The sequence below is a fragment of the Lipotes vexillifer genome, unplaced genomic scaffold (genome assembly GCF_000442215.2).
Source record: "Lipotes vexillifer unplaced genomic scaffold, Lipotes_vexillifer_v1.1 scaffold706, whole genome shotgun sequence".
NCBI classification, from domain to species: Eukaryota; Metazoa; Chordata; class Mammalia; order Artiodactyla; family Lipotidae; genus Lipotes; species Lipotes vexillifer.
This window is the reverse complement of record NW_006787749.1, coordinates 149,390-174,286: the sequence shown is the minus strand read 5'-3', so window position 1 is coordinate 174,286 and position 24,897 is coordinate 149,390. Positions and strand designations below refer to the sequence as shown.

Genomic DNA, 24,897 nt, shown 5'->3' with positions numbered 1-24,897 from the left:
CATTCCTGGCATATGTAACAGGGCAAGCACAGGTGATAATGTGGAAATGTATTTATGCTTTTGGCAAAAATCTGTTTAGTGATTACTCTTTGCTGAGTTCTATTAAGAGGATATGGATCAATAAATGAGACCCAGGCTCTGTTCTGGAAGTGCTCAGAGTCTTGTAGAGGAGAGACAACTTGAAGTTGAATGGATGAGACTGGAGTGGGCCAAGCTACTGAGACTCTTATTTTAAATTCTAGGCTAAGTTTCCACTCTCTCTTGTCAGAAGTAGGAAACTGTTAAAAGTTCTTAAGCAGGGGATGGATATGACCAGAAATAAGCTTCGGTTAAGATAGTAGAAGGGCTGTCCTAACCACCCTTTGAGACTCTAGGTGGACTCCTTGCTAACCCAAGTTGCTCTGCCCTACTCCCCCATCATTTGAACAAAGGCCTCCCTCAGCCAGGGGGCAGCACAGGTCTTTAAAATATTAGGTACTCACTTCCTGATAAGTAGGGCCTCCATGTTGTCTGGGAGAAAGAATTCGTAGTTCTTGTAGCTCACTGCCTCTCGTCGATACTGGCCTAAATTAAACACTGAAAGCAGGAGCCCTGGTGAAGAGGTTGGGAAGATCCCAGTGGCAAAATAATGTCCTTTCTGGGAGGTAGCTCAGAGGTAAAAGAAGGTATAGTTTGTAGCTATATAATATGTTTACAAAGCTTCAAATTATGGCTACCAGCTCATTTACTCCTTACAACAACCCTGAAAAGTAGGAACCATCATTCCCATTTATAAATGAAGAAATCAAGGGAGTAACTCTCATAGTTAATAAGTGGAGAGATGGGATTCAAACCCAGGACTGTTTGGTTCCAAAGCTGGTGATTTTTCCACTATTCCATTTTATCATAAACTCCAAATCTTTTAATGCCCATAGTATTACTATATATTATTACTGGGTTCTGTACATTACTGAATTGGAAAGATAAAGAAATTGGGACCCAGGGAGTAAAATCAGTCATCAAGGGTCAAACATTGAGTCAGCTGGGGACATAACTAGACTGGGCCTCCTGAATCCTAGTCCAATGTTATTACATTTTCTGTATCAAGACAGAGAGTCCAGATTTATTGCCTTCTTTAGGCCACACTTTCTCATTTGTAATGGTGGAAACTCAGAGAGGAGGGAAGGAAAGGGGGAAAGAGGGGATAATAGGCAAAGAGGTAATGTAATATTTTCTTCATTCATTCAATAAATTGTTTCTCATGCCTACTTTGTGAATCAGGACATGAGTTCTGTGATGTCAGAGATGAACCAGATCTGGATGATGGGGCCCCAGGGAACTCACAATCTAGCATGTAGGAAAGAGAGTAAACAGTAAATCAGTAAACAGAGAGCTCTCATCCAGTGTGTTAAGTGCTCTGACAGAGCCATGCAAAAGAGCAAGGAGGAAGGAAAGACTAACAAAGCTTGGGGTGATCTCAGATGGTTTCTTGGGAAAAGCAGCATTTGTACCAATCTTTATAGGAAGGCAGGCCTTTTATTGGCAGGCATGGGGTATGGGAGAGGGGAACAAAGACATTCCAGGTAGAGGAAGAGTTTAAGCAAAGGTATGGCATTGGCAGGAGGCAGAACATGAGTCATCCACTGTGACTGAGGCCTGTGAGGCTGTCAGAGACTGACTGTGGAGGGCCTTGAATGATAGGCTAAGGAGCTTGGATTTAAACCTGCAGGCCAAGGGAACACTTGGTGGCTATAGATGGTCATCTTGGCATTTGAAACATGACTCTGAGGGTCTCTGTGCAAGTGGAGCAGGTGGGAAGCAGGTGCATTAGAGCAGAGACCCATCTGACACCATCCCATGTGCCCCTATGCTCAGCAGAGGCTCCTCAGAGCCTGCAGTCCTACAAGAACTACTCCTTCTTCCCTTCTCTTCTGCCAATGTTCTACTCCTCCCACAGGACACACCCAGCTCAAATACACCCTATCTGGAAGCTTTCACTGCCTTCCAGTAGGTGATTTCCTCTGTGAGGCCCATCAGTACCCTGCTCTGGGATTCTTCAGTGACATGTTGTATTCTTATGCATCCCAGCCAGATGGGGAAATCTTCAAGGACAGGTTGTGAATCTCATCCAGTTTTGCATCTCCAGTGCATAGTATGGGTTTTGGCACATGGAAAACCACTGGGGAACTCTTCACCAGTGAATTAGAGAAAGAGAAAGTACATGAAGAGAAAGAAGAAAAGAGCGTGGAGGAGAGCACAGGGCCAATGTGGGTTCTTTCTTCTTCCCATCAGTAGCACCAAGTATCAGACCTGCCACAGTGAGTGTCAGGCTTTGGAATCAACCAGATGTGGGTTCATATTCTGGTTCCATCACTTAGTGACCATGTGCCTTTAGACAAGACACGTCACCTCTTGGGCATTAATTTCATCAACTGTGGAATGGTGATAATACTAGTTCTTCCTACATGGGTGTTTTAGAACTTAAGAATACAGTCTGTCATACAGAGTGAAGTAAGTCAGAAAGAGAAAAACAAATACCATATGCTAACACATATATATGGAATCTAAAAAACAAACAAGAAAAAGGTTCTGAAGAACCTAGGGGCAGGACAGGAATAAAGACATAGACGTAGAGAATGGACTTGGGGAGGGGGAAGGGGAAGCTGGGACAAAGTGAGAGAGTGGCATGGACATATATATACTACCAAATATAAAATAGATAGCTAGTGGGAAGCAGCTGCATAGCACAGGGAGATCAGCTCTGTGCTTTGTGACCACGTAGAGGGGTGGGATAGGGAGGGTGGGAAGGAGATGAAAGAGGGAGGGGATATGGGGATATATGTATACTTATAGCTGATTCACTTTGTTATACAGCAGAAACTAACACAAAAGTGTAAAGCAATTATACTCCAATAAAGTTGCAAAAAATAGATGTGAGTTCTTTGAGGGCAGGGATCCAACATCCAACAAGGGCCTTGGCAGAACTGTGTGCTCAGCAAATAATTACTGACTGAGTGAGCAAGTGATTGCCCAAGGAGAACTGTTTTCCACACTGGGGAGCAGTGCTCCATTCCACAAGAGAGAGAGGCTAAGCACTTGTGTACCAGTGTACCAATAAAGGAGGAACACAGTTCCAGTAAAAATTTTCAGCTAAGTTGATATACGTTAAAAGCATCAATAGTCATTGGGGGATAAATAAAAACTTTTGGTAGGCTTTCTTATATTTACTGATTTTATTCTGAATTACATATGATGTAGGGGGCACCCTAACTTTTAGCGTTTAGAGACTCTAAATGTCTTAATTTGGTCCTACTTAAGCAATAGAAATTAACATGATCTAGTCCCCTACCCCAGAGCAGCTCCTGGGGAGAGAGACCCAGACACACAACACACTAAAACAACACACTATGTAACTAAGGTTGGCATAGAGGGGTCTGTACAAAGCATTGGTGTGGGAGCCCAGAGAAACACAGTCCTCCTAGGGGCAACAGAGGAATCAAATAGGAATGGGGATACAGGGTGGGGGATAGATAAATCAAATGGAGAATAGAAAAGAAAGATTGCTGAATAAGAGGTAGTAAGCAGGGCTTCCCTGGTGGTGCAGTGGTTGAGACACACACTATGTAACTAAGGTTGGCATAGAGGGGTCTGTACAAAGCATTGGTGTGGGAGCCCAGAGAAACACAGTCCTCCTAGGGGCAACAGAGGAATCAAATAGGAATGGGGATACAGGGTGGGGGATAGATAAATCAAATGGAGAATAGAAAAGAATGATTGCTGAATAAGAGGTAGTAAGCAGAAAAGAGATCACATTGGGGAGAAAGGAAAGCTGGAAGTAGGGAGTGAGGGAGGAGGCTGATAGGCAGGGAAGGAGACCCCTCTGGAGGCGGAAAGAGGCAGGACCACTTCCGGCTGGGGAGGAGGAGCAGATAGGCTCAGACCTAAGGAGAGGCTTGGCGAGAGTGGACGCCTTCTGGACAGGAGAGGTGAGCTAAAGTGCCCTGCTTTACTGAAGACCTTGTTGGGGACTCCAGGCTGGGGCTTTGAAGTGCTTGACTCCACACACCCGTAAAATTTAAAGAAAACCTTAAGGTTGTGAAGAAATGGTAATGCTAATAAGAATCGTATTTTTGGTGTAGAAGTAATAATAAAGGTGATAAAAGTAGTATGTTACTCATAGGGATTTTTTGAGGTCTTACAAAAATAGTGCTCCTTTAAAACAGATATTTAATCTTTGTAGTTTTCTTATGCTTAGCAGCTATCACAGGACTGGGCACAGATTATGTACTTAAGAAATTGTAAAAATTTATGAGGTTAGTGGTGGTGGTGGTGGTGGTGGTGGTTGTGGTGATATAGTAGTAGTAGTAGTAGTTGTAGTAGAGCAGCAGCAGCAGCAGTAATAATATTAGTCCTAATACTGTTAATAATGTTTTGAGACATTCTTTTACTCATGGTTTTGCCCTTTTGAGGTCAGCTACCTTACTGTATTTTCCATAATTGGCCTCTAGAGGGCTGTAGAACAAAGGCTTTCAGGGACATACCTTTAGTTGGTGTTCCTATCCAGTTGAGATATCGTGTGAGCTTCGTGGAGATGTAGGTCTTTCCTCGAGCTGGTAAACCCACCATTATCACCATCGTGGGGGAATTTGTAAACTGGGGTATGGATGCTGGAAGACAAACAGAGCCTCAAATCTTATCCCCAGGTTCACATGATATTCTGGTATCAACTCAGAGCTGTAGAATTGGAATGAGCATCTCACCCACCATTAGAACAAGGAAAACAAAAACTGGAAAATTGCAAATTGTCCTCTATTGAATTAATGAGAAAACTGAGATTGCAATGCAAAAAGCTAACCCAAAATCTGTAGACACAGGCATCTACAGGGAACAACAGGGCCCAGGTACTTGCTTATCTTTTGCAGATACTACTGAATAATATGTAAAGTCATAAGAATATAACAGCTAAAATTTTTTAATGAATTGCTAAAAGTTGGTTGTGTGTTAGTGCGAGAATGTGAAACCCCTGGGGGCTGTAGACATAGGTGGTTTTGAATCCTCTTGCAGACTTTCCTCCTAAGAACTCCACCAGGTGCTGGCAGGAAAGAATGAGAAGAATCCGGAGAAAGATATCCTATAGTTCTGGTTTGGGGAGGGAAACAGAACAGAATCCATTGCTGAAATTGTGCCCAAAGCATTCTGCCTTTATACACTGCAGAACAAAGGCCTTAACCTTCACAGGGAAAGGTAATAAAACTGTAGTCTGAGCGCACTGGTGGAAATTCACTGCAGCTAGCAGAGAGGAATACCCAACACCACTAAAACTCTGCTCAGACCAATCTACTCTATCTCCCCTAGGGAAAACAAGCCTTACTCTGCAGAAGAAATGGCAATAGGAACTGAGGGCACAGGTGGAAACTCACCACCACAGGTGAAGGAGAAAATTTGAAAATATGCTCTAACCCAGGAGGGATAGGAATATGTGCTAAGCTCACAGTTATATTTAGAGGAGGGGCAGGAACATTTGGGAAAGTCACACCTCTATGACTCAGGATAAGTCTGCCTAAGACTGAGACAAGCAAAATAACATAGTATGTCCCTAGTCCCCTATTCTCCACTACAAGGCTAAAATAAATCAAGTAAAATAATAGCAGACTTTATTTTTAAAGAATGCAAGAGGTAAGTTGCCTCCAGAGAGCAGCACAAAGGGAAGAATCGAGGAAACAAAAAAACATAGTCTGAAGAGACAAAAAAATCATCAGGACAAGATTCAATTATGACACATGTTGGAATTTCCAACAGACAACTTAAAATAGCTGTGATTAATATGTTAAATACTTTTCTATATTGGAAAAGTTAGACAGCATGCAAAATCAGAAAAGATAGCAGCAAGGGATAAAATGTATAAGAAAGAATCACATGTAAATACAACAGAAAAAACACATTAACAGATCTGAAGAATGTCTTCAGTTGTGCTTATTAGTGAACTAGACACAGCTGAGGAATAAGTGAAATTGAAGCTAGAACAATAGAAATTACACAAACTGAAATGCAGAGAAAAAATAAAGGGTAAAAAAAGAAAACAGAACAAAACATCCAAGAGCTTTGGGACATTATCAAGTTAGAATACTAGAAAGAGGAGAGAGAGAGAATGGGGAAAAAATATTTGAAGAAATAATTGCTGAAATTTTTCAAAATTAGCAATTGATATAAACCCCAGATCCAAGTATCTTAGAGAACACAAAGCAGGATAAATAAAATTTGTAAAAGAGCCACACCACACCCAGACATATCAAATTCAAACTGCAGAAAAACAGGCAAAATAAAATATTGAAGGCAGTCACGGAAAAAGGGTGGAGGGAACACCTTACTTACAGAAGAACAAGAATAATTACACAAGACTTCGTACTAGAGTCACATAAGCCAAAAATAGTGGAATGAAACCTTGAACATATTGAAAGTAAAAACCTTGCCAATCCAGTTCTGAATTCAGCAAAAATGTCCTTCAAAAATAAAAGCAACTTCCCTCCCTCCCTCCCTCCCTCCCTCCGTCCATTCTTTCTTTCCTTCTTTCTTTCTTTCTTTCTTTCTTTCTTTCTTTCTTTCTTTCTTTCTTTCTTTTTCTTTCTTTCTTTCTTTCCTTCTTTCTTTCTACTTCTACTAATTATTTCTTTCTACATTTTCTCCCTTTTATTCTGAGCAGTGTGGATGAAAGGCTCTTGGTGCTGCAGCCAGGAGTCAGTGCTGTGCTTCTGAGGTGGGAGGGCCAGCTTCAGGACACTGGTCCACAAGAGACATCCCAGCTCCATGTAATATCAAACCGTGAAAATCACACAGAGATCTCCATCTCAACACCAACACACAGCTACACTCAATGACCAGCAAGCTGCAGTACTGGACACCCTAGGCCAAACAACAAGCAAGACAGGAACACAATCCCACCAATAAGCAGAGATGCTGCCTAAAATCATAATAAGTCCACAGGCACTCCAAAACACACCACCAGATGTGGAACTGCTCACCAGAAAGCCACGATCCAGCCTCATCCACCAGAACACAGGCACTAGTCCCCACTACCAGGAAGCCTACACAACCCACTGAACCAGACTTAGCCACTGGGGACAGAAACCGAAAACAAAGGGAACTACGAACCTGCAGCCTGCAAAAAGGAGACCCCAAACACAGTAAGATAAGCAAAATGAGAAGACAGAAATACACACAGCAGATGTAGGAGCAACATAAAAACCCATGAGATCTAACAAATGAAGAGGAAATAGGCAGTTTACCTGAAAAAGAATTCAGAATAATGGTAGGAAAGATGATCCAAAATCTTGGAAATAGATTAGAGAAAAAGCAAGAAACACTTAACAAGTACCTAGAAGAACTAAAGATGAAACAAACAACGATGAACAACACAATAAATGAAACTAAAAATACTCTAGATGGGATCAATAGCAGAATAACTGAGGCAGAAGAACAGATAAGTGACCTGGAGGATAAAATAGTGGAAATAACTACTGCAGAGCAGAATAAAGAAAAAAGAATGAAAAGAACTGAGGACAGTCTCACAGACCTCTAGGACAACATTAAACTCACCAACATTCGAATTCTAGGGGTTCCAGAAGAAGAAGAGAAAAAGAAAGGGACTGAGAAAATATTTGAAGAGATTATAGTTGAAAACTCTCCTAATATGGGAAAGAAAATAGTTAATCAAGTTCAGGAAGAACAGAGTCCCATACAGGATATACCCAAGGAGAAATATACCAAGACACATATTAATCAATCTGTCAAAAATTAAATACAAAGAAAGCATATTAAAAGCAGCAAGGGAAAAACAACAAATAACACACAAGGGAATCCCCATAAGGTTAACAGCTGATAGTTCAGCAGAAACTCTGCAATCCAGAAGGGAGTGGCAAGACATACTGAAAGTGATGAAGGAGAAAAACCTGCAACCAAGATTACTCTACCCAGCACGGATCTCATTCAGATTTGATGGAGAAATTAAAACCTTTACAGACAAGCAAAAGCTGAGAGAGCTCAGTACCACCAAACCAGCTTTACAACAAATGCTAAAGGAACTTCTCTAGGCAAGAAACACAAGAGAAGGAAAAGACCTACAATGATGAACCAAAAACAATTAAGAAAATGGGAATAGGAACCTACATATCGATAATTACCTTAAATGTAAATGGACTAAATGCTCCCACCAAAAGACACAGATTGGCTGAATGGATACAAAAAGAGGACTCATATATATGCTGTCCACAAGAGACCCACTTCAGACCTAGAGACACATACAGACTGAAAATAAGGGGATGGAAAAAGATATTCCATGCAAATGAAAACCAAAGGAAAGCTGGAGTAGCACTTCTCATATCAGACAAAATAGACTTTAAAATAAAGACTATTAGAAGAGACAAAGGAGGACACTACATAATGATCAAGGGATCGATCCAAGAAGAAGATATAACAATTGTAAATATTTATGCACCCAACATAGGAGCACCTCAATACATAAGGCAAATACTAACAGCCATAAAAGGGGCAATCGACAGTAACACATTCATAGTAGGGGACATTAACACCCCACTTTCACCAATGGACAGATCATCCAAAATGAAAATAAGTAAGGAAACACAAGATTTAAATGTAAACTAAACAAGATGGACTTAATTGATAATTATAGGACACTCCATCCAAAAACAACAGAATACAGATTTTTCTGAAGTGCTCCTGGAAACATTCTCCAGGACAGATCATATCTTGGGTCACAAAGCAAGACTTGGTAAATTTAAGAAAATTGAAATTGTATCAAGTATCTTTTCCGACCACAACACTATGAGACTAGATATCAATTACAGGAAAAGATCTGTAAAAAATACAAACACCTGGAGGCTAGACAATACACTACTTAATAACGAAGTGAACACTGAAGAAATCAAAGCGGAAATCAAAAACTACCCAGAAACAAATGACAATGGAGACACGATGACCCAAACCCTATGGGATGCAGCAAAAGCAGTTCTCAGAGGGAAGTTTATAGCAATAAAATGCTACCTTAAGAAACAGGAAACATCTTGAATAAACAACCTAACCTTGTACCTAAAGCAATTACAGAAAGAAGAACGAAAAACCCCAAACTTAGCAGAAGGAAAGAAATCATAAAAATCAGACCAGAAATAAATGAAAAAGAAATGAAGGAAATGATAGCAAAGATCAATAAAACTAAAACCTGGTTCTTTGAGAAGATAAACAAAATTGATAAATCATTAGCCAGACTCTTCAAGAATCAAAGGGAGAAGACTCAAATCAATAGAATTAGAAATGAAAAAGGAGAGATAACAACTGACACTGCAGAAATACAAAAGATCATGAGACATTACTACAAGAAACTCTATGCCAATAAAACGGACAAGCTGGAAGAAATGGACAAATTCTTAGAAATGCACAAAGTACCAAGACTGAATCAGGAAGAAATAGAAAATATGAACAGACCAATCACAAACACTGAAATTGAAACTGTGATTAAAAATCTTCCCCCAAAAAAATCTTCCAACAAACAAAAGCCCAGGACCAGGTGGCTTCACAGGCGAATTCTATCAAACATTTAGAGAACAGATAACACCTACCCTTCTCAAACACTTCCAAAATAGAGCAGAGGGAGGAACACTCCCAAACTCATTCTACGAGGCCACCATCACCTTGATACCAAAACCAGACAAGGATGCCACAAAGAAGGAAAACTACAGGCCAATATCACTAATGAACATAGATGCAAAAATCCTCAACAAAATACTAGCAAACAGAATCCAACAGCACATTAAAAGGATCATACACCATGATCAAGTGGGGTTTATTCCAGGAATGCAAGGATTCTTCAATATATGCAAATCAATCATTATGATAAACCATATTAAAAATTGAGGGAGAAAAACGAAATGATTATCTCAATAGATGCAGAGAAAGCTTTTGACAAAATTCAACACCCATTTATTATAAAAATCCTGCAGAAAGTAGGCATAGAGGGAACTTTTCTCAACATAATAAAGGTCATATATGGCAATCCCACAGACAACATCATCCTCAATGGTGAAAAACTGAAAGCATTTCCACTAAGATCAGGAACAAGACAAGGTTACCCACTCTCACCACTCTTATTTATCATACTTTTGGAAGTTTTTGCCACAGCAATCAGAGAAGAAAAGGAAATAAAAGGAATCCAAATCAGAAAAGAAGAAGTAAAGCTGTCACTGTTTGCAGATGACATGATACTATATAGAGAGAATCCTAAAGATGCTACTAGAAAACTACTAAAGCTAATCAATGAATTCGGTAAAGTAGCAGGATACAAAATGAATGCACAGAAATCTCTGGCATTCCTATACACTAATAATGAAAAATCTGAAAGTGAAATCAAGTAAACACTCCCATTTACCATTGCAACAAAAAGAATAAAATATCTAGGAATAAACCTACCTAAGGAGACAAAAGACCTGCATGCAGAAAATTATAAGACACCGATGAAAGAAATTAAAGATGATACAAATAGATGGGGAGATATACCATGTTCTTGGATTGGAAGAAACAACATTGTGAAAATGATTCTACTACCCAAAGCAATCTATAAATTCAATGCAATCCCTATCAAACTACCACTGGCATTTTTCACAGAACTAGAACAAAAAAATTCACAATTTGTATGGAAATACAAAAGACCCCGAATAGCCAAAGCAATCTTGAGAACGAAAAACGGAGCTGGAGGAATCAGGCTCCCTGACTTCAGACTATACTACAAAGCTACAGTAATCAAGACAGTATGGTACTGGCACAGAAACAGAAAGATAGACCAAGGGAACAGGATAGAAAGCCCAGAGGCAAACCCACACACATATGGTCACCTTATCTTTGATAAAGGAGGCAGGAATGTACAGTGGAGAAAGGACAGCCTCTTCAATAAGTGGTGCTGGGAAAACTGGACAGGTACATGTAAAAGTATGAGATTAGATCACTCCCTAACACCATACACAAAAATAAGCTCAAAATGGATTAAAGACCTAAATGTACGGCCAGAAACTATCAAACTCTTAGAGGAAAATATAGGCAGAACACACTATGATATAAATCACAGCAAGATCCTGTTTGACCCATCTCATAGAGAAATGGAAATAAAAACAAAAATAAACAAATGGATCCTAATGAAACTTCAAAGCTTTTGCTCAGCAAAGGAAACCATAAACAAGACCAAAAGACAACCCTCAGAATGGGAGAAAATATTTGTAAATGAAGCAATGACAAAGGATTAATCTCCGAAATTTATAAGCAGCTCATACAGCTCAATAACTAAAAAACAAACAACCCAATCCAAAAATGGGCAGAAGACCTAAATAGACATTTCTCCAAAGAAGATATACAGACTGCTAACAAACACATGAAAGAATGCTCAACATCATTAATCATTAGAGAAATGCAAAACAAAACTACAATGAGATATCATCTCACACCAGTCAGAATGGCCATCATCAAAAACTCTAGAAACAATAAATGCTGGAGAGGGTGTGGAGAAAAGGGAACACTCTTGCACTGCTGGTGGGAATGTGAATTGGTTCGGCCACTATGGCGAACAGTATGGAGGTTCCTTAAAACCTGCAAAGTGTACTACCATATATCCCACTCCTGGGCATATACCCTGAGAAAACCATAATTCAAAAAGAGTCATGTACCAAAATATTCATTGTAGCTCTATTTACAATAGCCCGAAGATGGAAACAACATAAGTGTCCATCATTGGATGAATGGATAAAGAATATGTGGCACATATATACAATGGAATATTACTCAGCCATAAAAAGAAACAAAATTGCGCTATTTGTAATGAGGTGGATAGACCTAGAGTCTGTCATATAGAGTGAAGTAAGTCAGAAAGAGAAAGACCAATACCATATGCTAACACATATATATGGAATTTAAGAAAAAATATGTCATGAAGAATCTAGGGGTAAAACAGGAATAAAGACACAGAACTACTAGAGAATGGACTTGAGGATATGGGGAGGGGGATGCGTAAATTGTGACAAACGAGAGAGAGGCATGGACATATATACACTACCAAACATAAGGTAGATAGCTAGTGGGAAGCAGCCGCATAGCACAGGGAGGTCAGCTCGGTGCTTTGTGACCACCTGGAGGGGTGGGATAGGGAGGGTGGGAGGGAGGGAGATGCAAGAGGGAAGGGATATGGGGACATATGTATATGTACAACTGATTCACTTTGTTATAAAGCAGAAACTAACACACCATTGTAAAGCAATCATACTCAAATAAGATGTAAAAATAAAACCTCTAAATTAAAAAAATAGTAAAAAATAAAGGCAAAATAGAGACTTTTTTCAAGCAAAAGCGGGAAATTCATCAACAGCAGACGTATCTTATAAGAATTATTAAAGGACATTATTTAGGCAGAAGGGATATGATATAGGTCAGAAATTGGATCTACATAATTTAAGTGAGAGCATTGGAAAAGGAATATGTGAAGGCAAAATGTATCTTTTTATTTTCCATATTCTTAATTGTTCTAAAAAATAACTGACTGTTGTGGAGAAAAGGGAAGTCTCGTGCACTGTTGTTGGGATTGTAAACTGGTTCAGCCACTATGCAAACAGTGAGGGTTTCCTCAAAAAGTTAAAGCTAGAACTACCATATGATCCAGCAATTCCACTTTTTGGTATTTATCTGAAGAAAACAAAAAACCCTAATCACAAAAGATATATGTACTCCCCTGTTCATTGAAGCATTATTTACAATCAGTAGCCAAGATATGGAAGCAATCTAAGTGTCCATCAATAGATGAATGGATAAAGAAGATCTGTTATATATATATATATATATATATATATATATATATATATATATAATTTATATTATATATATAGACACAGTGGAATATTATTCAGCCATAAAAAATTAAATCTTTACCTTTGCGACCTTATGGATGGATCTGCATGGTATTATATGAAGTGAAATAAGTCAGACAGAGAAAGACAAATACCGTATGATCTCACTTACATGCAAAATCCAAAAAATAAAACAAACAAACAAACAAAAAATGAAAACAGACCCACAGATGCAGAGAACAAATGGATGGTTGTCAGAGGGGAGTTGGGGGGTGAATAGATAAAGAGGATTGAGAGGTACAAACCTCCAGTTATAAAATAAATAAGTCACAGGGATGTAATATGCAGCATAAGGAATATGGTTGATAATATTGTAATAATAATAACTTTGTATGGGGACAGATGGTTACTAGACTCATCATGGTGATCATTTCATAATATATGCAAATGTTAAGTCATTATGTAGTAAACCTGAAACATAATATTGTATCTCAACTATATTTCCAATTAAAACAATCCAACTGTTTAAAGCAATAATAGTAACAATGTATTGGGTGTTTATAGCAAATGTAAAAATTAAATGATTACAATGGTGACACAAGGGAAGGGAGTAAGATTGGGAATATTCTATTGTAAGGTACTTGGACTACATGAAAAACAATATAGTGTTATTTGAAGATGAACCCAATTATTTTAAACTGTACATTGTAAACACTAGGGAACCACAAAATTTTTTTAAAGATATATAAATTATAAGTAAATAGAGGAGATAAAATGGGATCATAAAAATACTCAAATAAAATAAGAAAAGTCAAAAGAGAGATAAAGAGAACAAAGAACAAATGCAATGAATAGAAAAACAGTACGATGGTAGATTTTAATCCAACTGTATTAATAATCACTTTGAATGTGAATTTTCTAAACACACCAGTTAAAAGACAGAGATTGTCAGAGTGGACAAAAAAGCAAGAATCAACTAGAAGCCATCTACAAAACACATGCAGCTGGGTCCAGTTCTGGGACCTTCTTTTATCTCTCACTAACCAACTCGAATATGAAACCTTGGTAGAATTCATGAACACCTATTTGAAAACTGAAAAGTAAATATAGGCAGATGGATTGGGAAAAGATCAGAGTTTGAAATACGACCTAAATGGTTATGAGTTCAACATTATTTTTTTCCCTCCAGCATCCTAAGCCTGAATTGGACATGATATGAAACCCAGAGGTGAGCATTATTTAACAGTCAGAGTGCAATACAGGAGAAGCCTTGATGTTATGGCCTAAGGAGTGGAAAAGAGAACTCCTAAATGTGAGAATGTGAGAATGTGAGAACTTCCTCAGGATTTTATTTACTCTACTTCTGTTTTGGTCCCACAGTGGGAGTAGTGACAGCAAAAGTAGTCCAAAAGCAAGAGTGGTCCATAAAGGGAACTTCCAGTAATCAAAAATCTCAGGGATAATGTCCTTTCTCTAGGTGGAGCCATGGCATCAAGGGGACAAAACTAAACTTCATACTAATTTTTCCTCTCTCTTTCCTGCAATTTGTTTCTGGGAGTGATACTACCAAGAAAGTGGGTGGTTTCTGAACAGAGGACAGAAAATGGAAGCCTAGAGAAATGGAAAGTACTGAAAAACTATGGGAGAGGGAACAGTTTAGAAAAGAAATTGCAAAAAGTGGTTTTGAACTGCTGGGCTCATGTTTGATCTGTGAGTGCTTTGATGTGACCCTAATTAGCCTACCAAAGATTTGGAAAGTGAATCATCCCAAGTCCCACACTGACCACTAGGTGGTGCACACACCGTACTGGTCTAAACAGTACTATGAAAGTTTCAAAAATGTAATTGATGTTGGAACCCCAATACACAGAAGGGTAAAACAAAAACATCAACCTCCATAGGATAAAAACAATACTCTTGGTCTTAAATGGTATTTACAATGTCCAAAATACAAACTAAAATCAATCAAGATACAAATAACTATGAAATCTCAACTCACATGAAAAAAGACCATCAACAGACATGAATCATGAGATGATACAGACGATGGAATTGGCTAAAATTATTTATTATAAAGATTCTTGAATGAGAGACCAGATCAAGATGGCAGGGCAGTAGAATATGAATCTCACCTCCTCCCACAAATACATCAAAAATATACCTTCATGTGGAATGATTCTCACAGAATATCTACCGAAAGCTGGCAGACTCAGACCTCAAACTCCTGAAAGGGCAAGAAAATCTCCATGTAACAGGGTAGGACAAAAGAAAAAAGAGAAAAAGAAAGAGGGAAAGAAATTGGGGCAGGACCTGCACACCTGGGAGAGAGCTGTGAAAGACGAAAAGGTCCCACACCCTGGGAAGTCCCCTTACCAGCAGGGAGATCAGCCAGGCCAGAGGGAGAGCTTCAGAGCCTTGGAGGAGAGTGCAGCAGCTAATTTGAAGCAGCCAGAACAGAGAGAAACCTGCACAGACGGTATCAGAGCTACCTTGTCACATTATCCCGGGGTGCAGAGACAACAGAGGGAACACTGCCCAGTGGGAACACAAAGAGGTATGAGCCAGGCAGAATTGGATGGTTCAACTGCAGGGATTCATTGATCTGCATTCACTAGTGCCTTCAACTACTCTCTAGGATATTTTCCATGATATCTTTCCTTTTCATGAAATGGGCCAGAAAATGTATGCTGTGGAGAACCAAAAGAAGTGGTGAAGAGCAAGGGGTGTCACTGAACCTGGTAATGAGAACTCAGTGAACTGTTGGTCTGTTCCTGTCCCTCCAGAAAGCTGTACCTTAGAATTGTGTGAAACCACCTGTTCATACTTCAGGGTTCTTCCATAAAAGAAGATTGATTATGGGGGTTGGAGACAAGATGGTGGAGTAGAAGGACTTGAGCTCACCACCTCTGACAGAAACACCAAAATCAAAACTAACTGCTGAACAACCATTAACAAAAAAGATAGGAACCTACCAAAAAAGGTATTCTACATTCAAAGACAAAGAAGAAGCCACAAAAAGATGGTAGGAGAAGCACATTCACAATGCAGTCAAATCCCATACCCACCAGGTGGGTGACCCACAAACCGGAAAAAAACTATATTGCAGAGGTTCTCCCACAGGAGTGAGAGTTCTGAGCCCTGCATCAAGCTTACAAGTCTGGGGGTCATGCATTGGGAGGAGGAGCCTCCAGAGCATTTAACTTTGAAGGCCAGTGGGGTTTGATCACAAGAACTCCACAGGACTGGTGGAAACAGAAACTATACTCTTAGAGGGTGCACACTAGTTCTCATGTGCCCCAGGGAAAAGCAGTGACTTCAGAGAGGAGCCTGGTTCAGACCTACATGCTGGTCTTTGAAGGTCTCCTGGGAAGTCAGGGGGTGGCTGAAGCTCACTGTGGGAACAAGGACAGTGGAGGCAGAGACTCTGGAGAGTATTCATTAGCATGAACTCTCCTGGAAGCTGCCATCTTCGCAGCAACACCTGGCTCTACACAACATCCTGTAGGCTACAGAGCTGGGAGGCCTCAGGCAAAACAACCAACAGGGCAGTAACACAGATCCACCCATCAGCAGACAGGCTGCCTAAAGTCTTGCTGAGCCCACAGCCACCTCTAAACACACCACTTGCCACAGCCCTATCCACCTGAGGAACAAGATCCAGCCCCAACAAACAGTGGTCAGGCACTTGTCCCTCCCACCAGGAAGCCTGCACAAGCCTCTAGACAAGCCTCACCCAGCAGGAGGCAGACACCAGGAGCAAAAGAAATGACAATCCTGCAGCCTGCAGAACAGAGATCACAAACACAGAAAGTTAGACAAAATGAGACAGCAGAGGAATATGTTCCTGATGAAAGAACAAGATAAAACCCCAGAAGAACAACTAAGTGAAGTGGAGATAGGCAAAATACCCAAACAAGAATTCAGAGTAATAATAGTAAAGATAATCCAAGATGTTGGAAAAAGAATGGAGGCACAGACTGAGAAGTAGAAGAAATGTTTAACAGAGAGCTAAAAGATATAAAGAACAAAGACAGTTGAACAATACAATAACTGAAATAAAGAATACACTAGAAGGAATCAATAGCAGAATAAATGAGGCAGAAGAACAGATAAGTGAGCTGGAATACAGAATGGTAGAAATCATTGCTGTGGAACAAAATAAAGAAAAAAGCATGCAAAGAAATGAGGACAGTCACAGAAACCTCTGGGATAACATTAAATGCACAACATTCACATTATAAGAGTCCCAGAGGAGAAGAGAGAGAAATAGGGCCTGGGAAAATATTGGAAGAGATAGTAGCTGAAAACTTCCCTAACATGGGAAAGGAAACAGTCTCCCAAGTCCAGGAAGCACAGAGTACCATACAGGATAAACCCAAGGAAGAACACACTGAGACACATATTAATCAAACTGACAAAAATTAAAGACAACAAGAAAATATTAAAAGCAACAAATAATATGCAAGGGAATCTCCAGAAACTTATCAGCTGATTTTTCAGCAGAAATCATGCAGGCCAGAAAAAAGAGGCAGGATATATTTAAAGTGACAAAAGGGAAAAACCTACAACCAAGTATATTCTACCCAGCAAGGCTCTCATTCAGATTCATCAGAGAAATCAAAAGTGCAAAGCAAAAGCTAAGAGAATTCAACACCACCAAACCAGCTTTAACACAAATGCTAAATGAACTTCTCTAGGTGGAAAAGAAAAGGCCACAGCTAGAAACAAGAAAATTACAAATGGAAAAGCTCAACAGTAAAGGCAAACATACAGTAAAGGTAGGAAATCATCTGCACACAAATGATATCAAAACCAGAAATCGTGTGGAGAGTACAAATGTAGGATATTGGAAATGCATTTGAAATTAAGAGACCAGCAACTTAAAACTATCTTGTATATAGTATATATGGAGACTGCTATATCAAAACCTCATGATAACCACAAAACAAAAGTGTACAATAGTTACATACACAAAAAATAAAAAGGAATACAAACACAACACTAAAGATAATTATCAAACCAGAAGAGAAGAGAACAAAAGAGGAAGGGAAGAAAAACACTAAAAAAACAAATCCAAAACAATTAACAAAACAGCAATAAGAATGTACATATTGATAATTACCTTGAATTTAAACAGATTAAATGCTCCAACCAAAAGATATAGACTGGCTGAATGGATACCAAAAAAACAGACCCTTATATATGCTGTCTACAAGAGACCTGCTTCAGATCTGGGGACAAACACAGACTGAAAGTGAGGGGATGGAAAAAGTTATTCCATGCACATGGGAAAAAAAGAAAGCTGGAGTAGCAATACTCACACCAGAAAAAATAGACTTTAAAATAAAGACTGTTACAAGAGACAAAGAAGGACACTACATAATGATCAAGGGAACAATCCAAGAAGACGATATAACAATTGTAAATATATATGCACCCAAAATAGGAGTACCTCAATTTATAAGGCAAATACTAATAGCCATAAAAGGAGAAATTGAAAGTAACACAAAAATAATGGGGGAATTTAACACCCCACTTTCATCAATAGACAGATCATCCAGACAGAAAATCAATAAGGAAACAGAGGTGTTAAATGACACATTAGACCAGATGGGCTTTATTGATATTTATAGAGCATTCCATCCACAAGCAGCAGAATACACATTCTTTTCAAGTGCACATGGAACATTCTCCAGGATTGATCACATGCTGGGCCACAAAGGAAACCTTGGTAAATTTAAGAAAATTGAAATCATATCAAGCAACTTTTCCAACACAACTCTGTGAGATTATAAATTAACTACAATTTTAAAAAAGCTGTAAAAAACACAAACACATGGAGGTTAAACAATATGTTACTAAACAACCAATGGATCACTGAAGAAATTGAAGAGGAAATCAATAAATACCTAGAGACAAATCAAAATGAAATCAAGAAGATCCAAAACCTATGGGACACAGCAAAAGCAGTTCTAAGAGGGAAGTTTATGGTAATACAATCTTCCCTCAGGAAACATGAAAAATCGCAAATAAACAATGTAATCTTATACTTAAAGCAACTAGATAAAGAAGAACAAACAAAACCCATAGTCAGTAGGAGGAAAGAAATCATAAAGATCAGAGCAGAAATAAATGACATAGGGATAAAAAACAATAGAAAAGATCAATGAAACTAAAAGCTGCTTCTTTGAAAAGATAAACAAAATGAAAAACATTTAGCCAGACTCAAGAAAAACAGGGAGAGGGCTCAAATCAATAAAATTAGAAATGAAAAAGGAGAAGGTACAACTGACACCACAGAAATACAAAGGATCATAAGAGACTACTACTAGCAACTATATGCCAGTAAAATGGACAACCCAGAAGAAATGGACAAATTCTTAGAAAGGTACAATCTCCCAAGACTGAACCAGGAAGAAATAGAAAATATTAACAGAGCAATCACAAGTAATGAAATTGAAACTGTGATTTTAAAACTCCCAACAAACAAAAGCCCAGGACCAGATGGCTTCACAGGCGAATTCTATCAAATATTTAGAGACAAATTAATGCCTATCCTTCTGAAACTATTCCAAAAAAATTGCAGAAGAAAGAATACTCCCAAACTCATTCTTTGAAGCCACCATTATTCTGATAATAAAACCAGACAAAAATACCACAGGAAAGAAAATTACAGGCCAATGTCACTGATGAACACTGACACAAAAATTCTCAACAAATTACTAGCAAACAAAATCCAACAACACATTAAAAGGATCATACACCATGAACAAGTGAGATTTATCCAATGGATGTAAGGATTTTTCAATATCTGCAACTCAATCAGCGTGATACATGACATCAGCAAATTGAAGAATAAAAACCATATGATCACCTCAATAGATGGAAAAAAAGCTTTTGACAAAATTCAACAACAATTTCTCATAAAAATTCTCCAGAAATTGGGCATAGAGGGAACCTACCTCAACATAATAAAGGCCATATATGACAAACTTTCAGCTAACATCATACTCAACAGTGAAAAGCTGAAAGCATTTCCTTTAAGATCAGGAACAAGACAAGGATGTCCACTCTCACCACTTTTATTCAACATAGTTTTGGAAGTCCTAGCCATGGCTATCAGAGAAGAAAAGAAATAAAAGGAATCCAAATTGGACAAGAGGTAAAACTGTCACTGTTTGCAGACATAATACTATACATAGAAAATCCTAAAGATGCTACCTGAAAACTACTAGAGCTCATTGATGAACTCGGTAAAGTTGCAGGATATGAAATAAATATACAAAAATCTGTTGCATTTCTGTACACTAACAGCAAAAGATCAGAAAGAGAAATTGAGGAAACAACCCCATTTACCACTGCATCAGAAATAATAAAATACCTAGGAATAAACCTACCTAAAGAGGCAAAATACCTGTACTCTGAAAATGTGGATAGTAAAAGGAACTAGATTGACTAAAATAATTGCAAGATAAGAACAATTTTGGAGGAAACTTCCTACTTGATTTTAAGATTTATTATAAAGGTACAGTGTAGTATGGGCAAAGAATAGACATATAGATCAAAAGAATGAAATAGAGAAAGCAGAAATAGATCCACTCAAATACAGTTAAGTTTTTCTGCCATGCAGAAGCTTTTTAGTTTGATGTAGTCCCACTTGTCTATTTTTGTTTTTGTTGCTAGTGCTTTTTGTGTCATATCCAAGAAATCACTGCCTAGACTAATGTCATGAAGCTTTCTCCTTAAGTTTTCTTCTAAAAGTTGTAGTTTCAGGTCTTATATTTAAATATTTAATGAATTTTGACTTGTTTTTTGTGTATGTTGGAAGATAAGCGTCCAATTTCATTCTTTTCCATGTGGAAATCCAGTTTCCCCACTACCATTTGTTTAAGAGACTATCCTTGAAATCAGGATCATCAAGAAATTATCTGCAATCCCATGTTCATTGAAGCATTATTCACAATAGCCAAGATATAGAAATAACCTAAATATCCATCAACTGATGAATGCATTAAGAAAATATGATATATACATATAATTGAATATTATTCATCCTTAAAAAATAAGGAAATCCTGTCATATGTGACAACATGGATGAACCTGGAGTACATTATGTTAAGTGAAATAAGCCGGTTCCAGAAGTTCAAATACTGCATGATTACACTTATATAAGATATCTAAAATAGTCAAACTCAAAAGCAGAGAGTAGAATAGTTGTTGCCAGGAAATGAGGAGTTGCTATTCAATGAGTATAGAGTTTGAGTCATACAAGGTGAATAGTTCTAGAGATCTACTGTAATTGTGCCTATAATTAATAATACTTTATTATGCACTTAAAACATTGTTAAGAGGGTAGATCTCATGTTGTGTTCCTGCCACAATATAAAAAAGCAACTACCAATTGTCTAATTTTTGTGTAATATCAAAGAAAAATACAATTATCTAAAACTAAAGGCTATTAGCATATTGCTGTTTTCCCAAGCTATAGGAGGACAAATTTTCTTCATATATTTCAACCAAGATAACACATTGCAACAGATTGAATGCAGAAGGTATGAAAATACATCTACCTTCTAGTAAGCCAGACATAAAAAAGATTTGCAAATTCATAAAACAATTTTTCTTTACATTCCTTGAGGGGAAATAAAGTTATTTTTATGAAAAATGTGCTATTTATGTTATCATGTAGTAGGTTTATTATTTTCATGTTTAAGTGGGTTAATAAATATATATTATAAAGAAAAAAGAATATACCATGAAATCATTAATTTTAAAAAAGCAGGAGTAGCTGTTACTATCCAGTTAATTAGACTTCAGTGCACAGAAAATTACTACATACAAAAGGGAATTATATAATGATAAAAGATCAATCCCTTAGGAGTATATTATAATCCAAAGTGTATGCATACCAGACAACAGAGCATCAAAATAAATGAAGCAAAAACTAAAAGGAGAAATAAGACAAATGCACAAGTATATCTGAGGACTCCAACATACACTCTCAGGAATTAATAGAATCATTAGACAGAAAATCAGCAACAATATAGAAGAATTAAACAGCACAATAAATCAGCAGTATCTAATTGACATTTATAAATCACTACACCCAGAAACAACGGAATAAATATTTTGTTCTAGTGCCCATGGTACATTTCCATGTCCTGGGCCATTAAACAATACTCAGTAAATCAAAAGTGATTGACATTAAACATAGTGTATTCTCTGATCCTAATTGAATCAAAGTAAAAATCAACAGAAGAAGGAAGACAGCAAAGTCTCTAAACACTTGGAAATTAAAGAACATACTTCTAAATAATCCATGACTGAAAAAAGAAGTCTCAAAAGAAATTTTGAAAATACACATAGAACTAATTTAAAGTTAAAAAACAACTTCTCAAAATATGAGGGGTGCAGCTAAAGCAGTACTGATAGGGGCATTTATAGCACCAAAATGCTTACATTGGAAAAAGGAAAAGTCTCAGGTCAGTAATCTAAATTACCACTTTAAAAAAACTAGAAAAATAAGAGCAAAATAAACAAAAACAAGCAGAAGGAAAGAAATATTAGATAAGAGCAGAAATCAATGAAAACAGAAAAACAATAAAGAAAATGAATAAAATAAAAAGTTGATTCCTAAAAAAGATCAATGAAATGGATCAACCTTTAGCAAGACTGAAAAATATAAAAAAAGAGGACACAAATGGCCATTATCAGAAATAAAATAGGTTATATTACTACATATCCTGCAGTCATTTAAAAGCTCATAAGGGAATACTACAAACAATTTTACTCTTATAAATTTGACTACTTAGAATATATAGACCAATTCCTTGAAATCCACAACCTCCCACAACTCAACCAAGATGAAATAGGCAATCTGAATAGTCCTATAATCATTAAAGTAATTGAATTAAAAATAAAATCTCCAGAAATAGAAATCTCTATGCTCAGATGTATTCATGTGAGAAATCTACCACACATTTAAAGAAGAATTAACACAAATTTTACACAATAACTTCAAGAAAACAAAAAGAGAAGGGAGGATTCCCAGCTAATTTTATGAGGCCAGAATTACACTGATACCAAAACAAGATGAATAGAGTACCCAAAAAACCCCTATAGGTCAATATCTCTCATGAGCTTAAATATAAAAATCATCAAGAAAATGTTGGCAAATAGAGTCCAACATTGCATAAAAAGAATTATATGCAATAACTAAGTGGGATTCAGTCCAAGTATGCAAGGCTAGATGAACATTCAAAAAAATCAAATAATGTAACCCACAATATTGATAAGCTAAAGAAGAAAAATATGACAATGCATGTAGAAAAAACGCTTCATATATTAAACACTAATTAGTGATAAAAATTATTGGCAAGTTACGAATAGAAATGAATTACTTAAACTTGATAAGGAATCTTTACAACAAAAACCTATTGTCATTATTGCCCTTAAAAGTGAAACACTTGGACTTCCCGGGTGTCACAGTAGTTAAGAATCCACCTGCTAATGCAGGGGACATGGGTTCGATCCCTGGTCTGGGAAGATCCCACATGTCACGGAGCAACTAAGCCCGTGTGTCACAACTACTGAGCCTGCACTCTAGAGCCCACAAGCCACAACTACTGAGCCCTCCTGCCACAACTACTGAAGCCCGAGTGCAGAGCCTGTGCTCCACAAGAAGAGAAGCCACTGAAATGAGAAGCCTGTGCACCACAACGAAGAGTATACCCTGCTCTCTGCAACTAGAGAAAGCCTGCATGCAGCAATGAAGACCCAATGCAGCCAAAAATAAATAAAATAAAATAAATAAATTTTTAAAAAGTAAAAGACAATACTTTCCCCCTAAGATCAGAACCAATGTAAAGAAGTTCACTCTCTCTACTCTTTTGATATAATACTGGAAGTTCTAACCACTGCAATAAGGCAGTAAAAGGAAATAAAAGGCATACAGTTTAGAAAAGAATAAATAAAATATTTCCTATTTGTAGATGTCATGATTATCTATATAGAAATTCCCCAAAAGTATAAAAGTTCTTAGAACTAACAAGTGAGTTTGGCAAGGATGAAGGAACAAGATCAACACCAAAAAATAAATTGTGAGACTTTTACTTCCATCATTAGGAGTTCTGTGAACCCACTCCCCAATGAAAAAAGCAAAACTGGAAAATATTATTTAAAAAAATAACCTTTTAAAGTCTCTGAAAATTATTCTAATGGGATACAGCACATGAAGTATTTATTCAAAAAAAATCAACAAAAATTCAGTAAGAACAGTGAGAATCTGTGGCATTTTTGCCATGATCCTCACTCCTGACCCCCAAGTTTAGTTTAATGGAACCTCCACTCCAGGTGTGTGTGTGTAGCTAAAAAGATGCGGCTCCCTTCCCCCTAAGAGAGTTCACCCAATCAAATGATATGGTACCTCAGTGGGAGGGGCAGACAGTCAGCACCTCACATCCCTTCTAGCTCCAAGTTGCAGTAGCAAATGTAGCTCAGAGGTTGGAGATGCCCTTCCCTCATCCAGTCCCTACCCATAGGATGAAGGTTATACCTCAGGTGCTGTAGGCTGAGAATACTAGGTTCCTGATCACCCTCACTCCAACTTGCTCAGAGACCAGAAGTACTACACCAGGATAGGCAAACAGAGAAGACCAGAGGACACTGCCCAACCCAGCACCCACAGCAGTGGATCAGAAGGTTTGCCCATGGAGAGAAGCAGTCCATAAGACAAGAGCCTAAGGGTGCTCTTGAAAACAATAGGTCCACTTAATTAAGAGCAACAAGCTAAACCATAGACCAGCTAGTTCACCAGAGAGAACCAGAGAAAGAGCCAATTAAGAAGAGCCCTCCTCAGGTCAGAGCTAACCTCAAAGACTACTTTTGCCAGACTTTAATTAGATAACACTGCTGAGCAATGTACGCCTTGGGGAAATATAAAAAATAATAGCAATCAGCTAATAATTAGTAGATTGCAGAGTGTAATACCAGATGAGACTGACAGCTTAGTAGAGTAATCAGGGAAAGA

General features: G+C 37.8%; 1 protein-coding gene across 6 annotated transcripts in view; it reads right to left on the bottom strand.

Moving 5' to 3' along the window:
* Nucleotides 1-24,897, bottom strand: part of PFKFB1 (6-phosphofructo-2-kinase/fructose-2,6-biphosphatase 1) — a 79,607-nt gene that overhangs the window by 24,010 nt on the left and 30,700 nt on the right. For 2 of the 6 annotated variants that reach the window (XM_007460770.1, XM_007460771.1), the window contains exons 2-3: nucleotides 4,521-4,646; nucleotides 483-576 (exon numbers count right to left, since the gene is read on the bottom strand). In XM_007460770.1, coding sequence (XP_007460832.1) covers nucleotides 483-576; nucleotides 4,521-4,646 — 220 coding nt within the window. Of the gene's footprint in view, nucleotides 1-482; nucleotides 592-4,520; nucleotides 4,647-24,897 lie in introns of those variants that run through there. The other 4 variants (XM_007460773.1, XM_007460772.1, XM_007460774.1 and 1 more) reach the window with 3 other exon arrangements.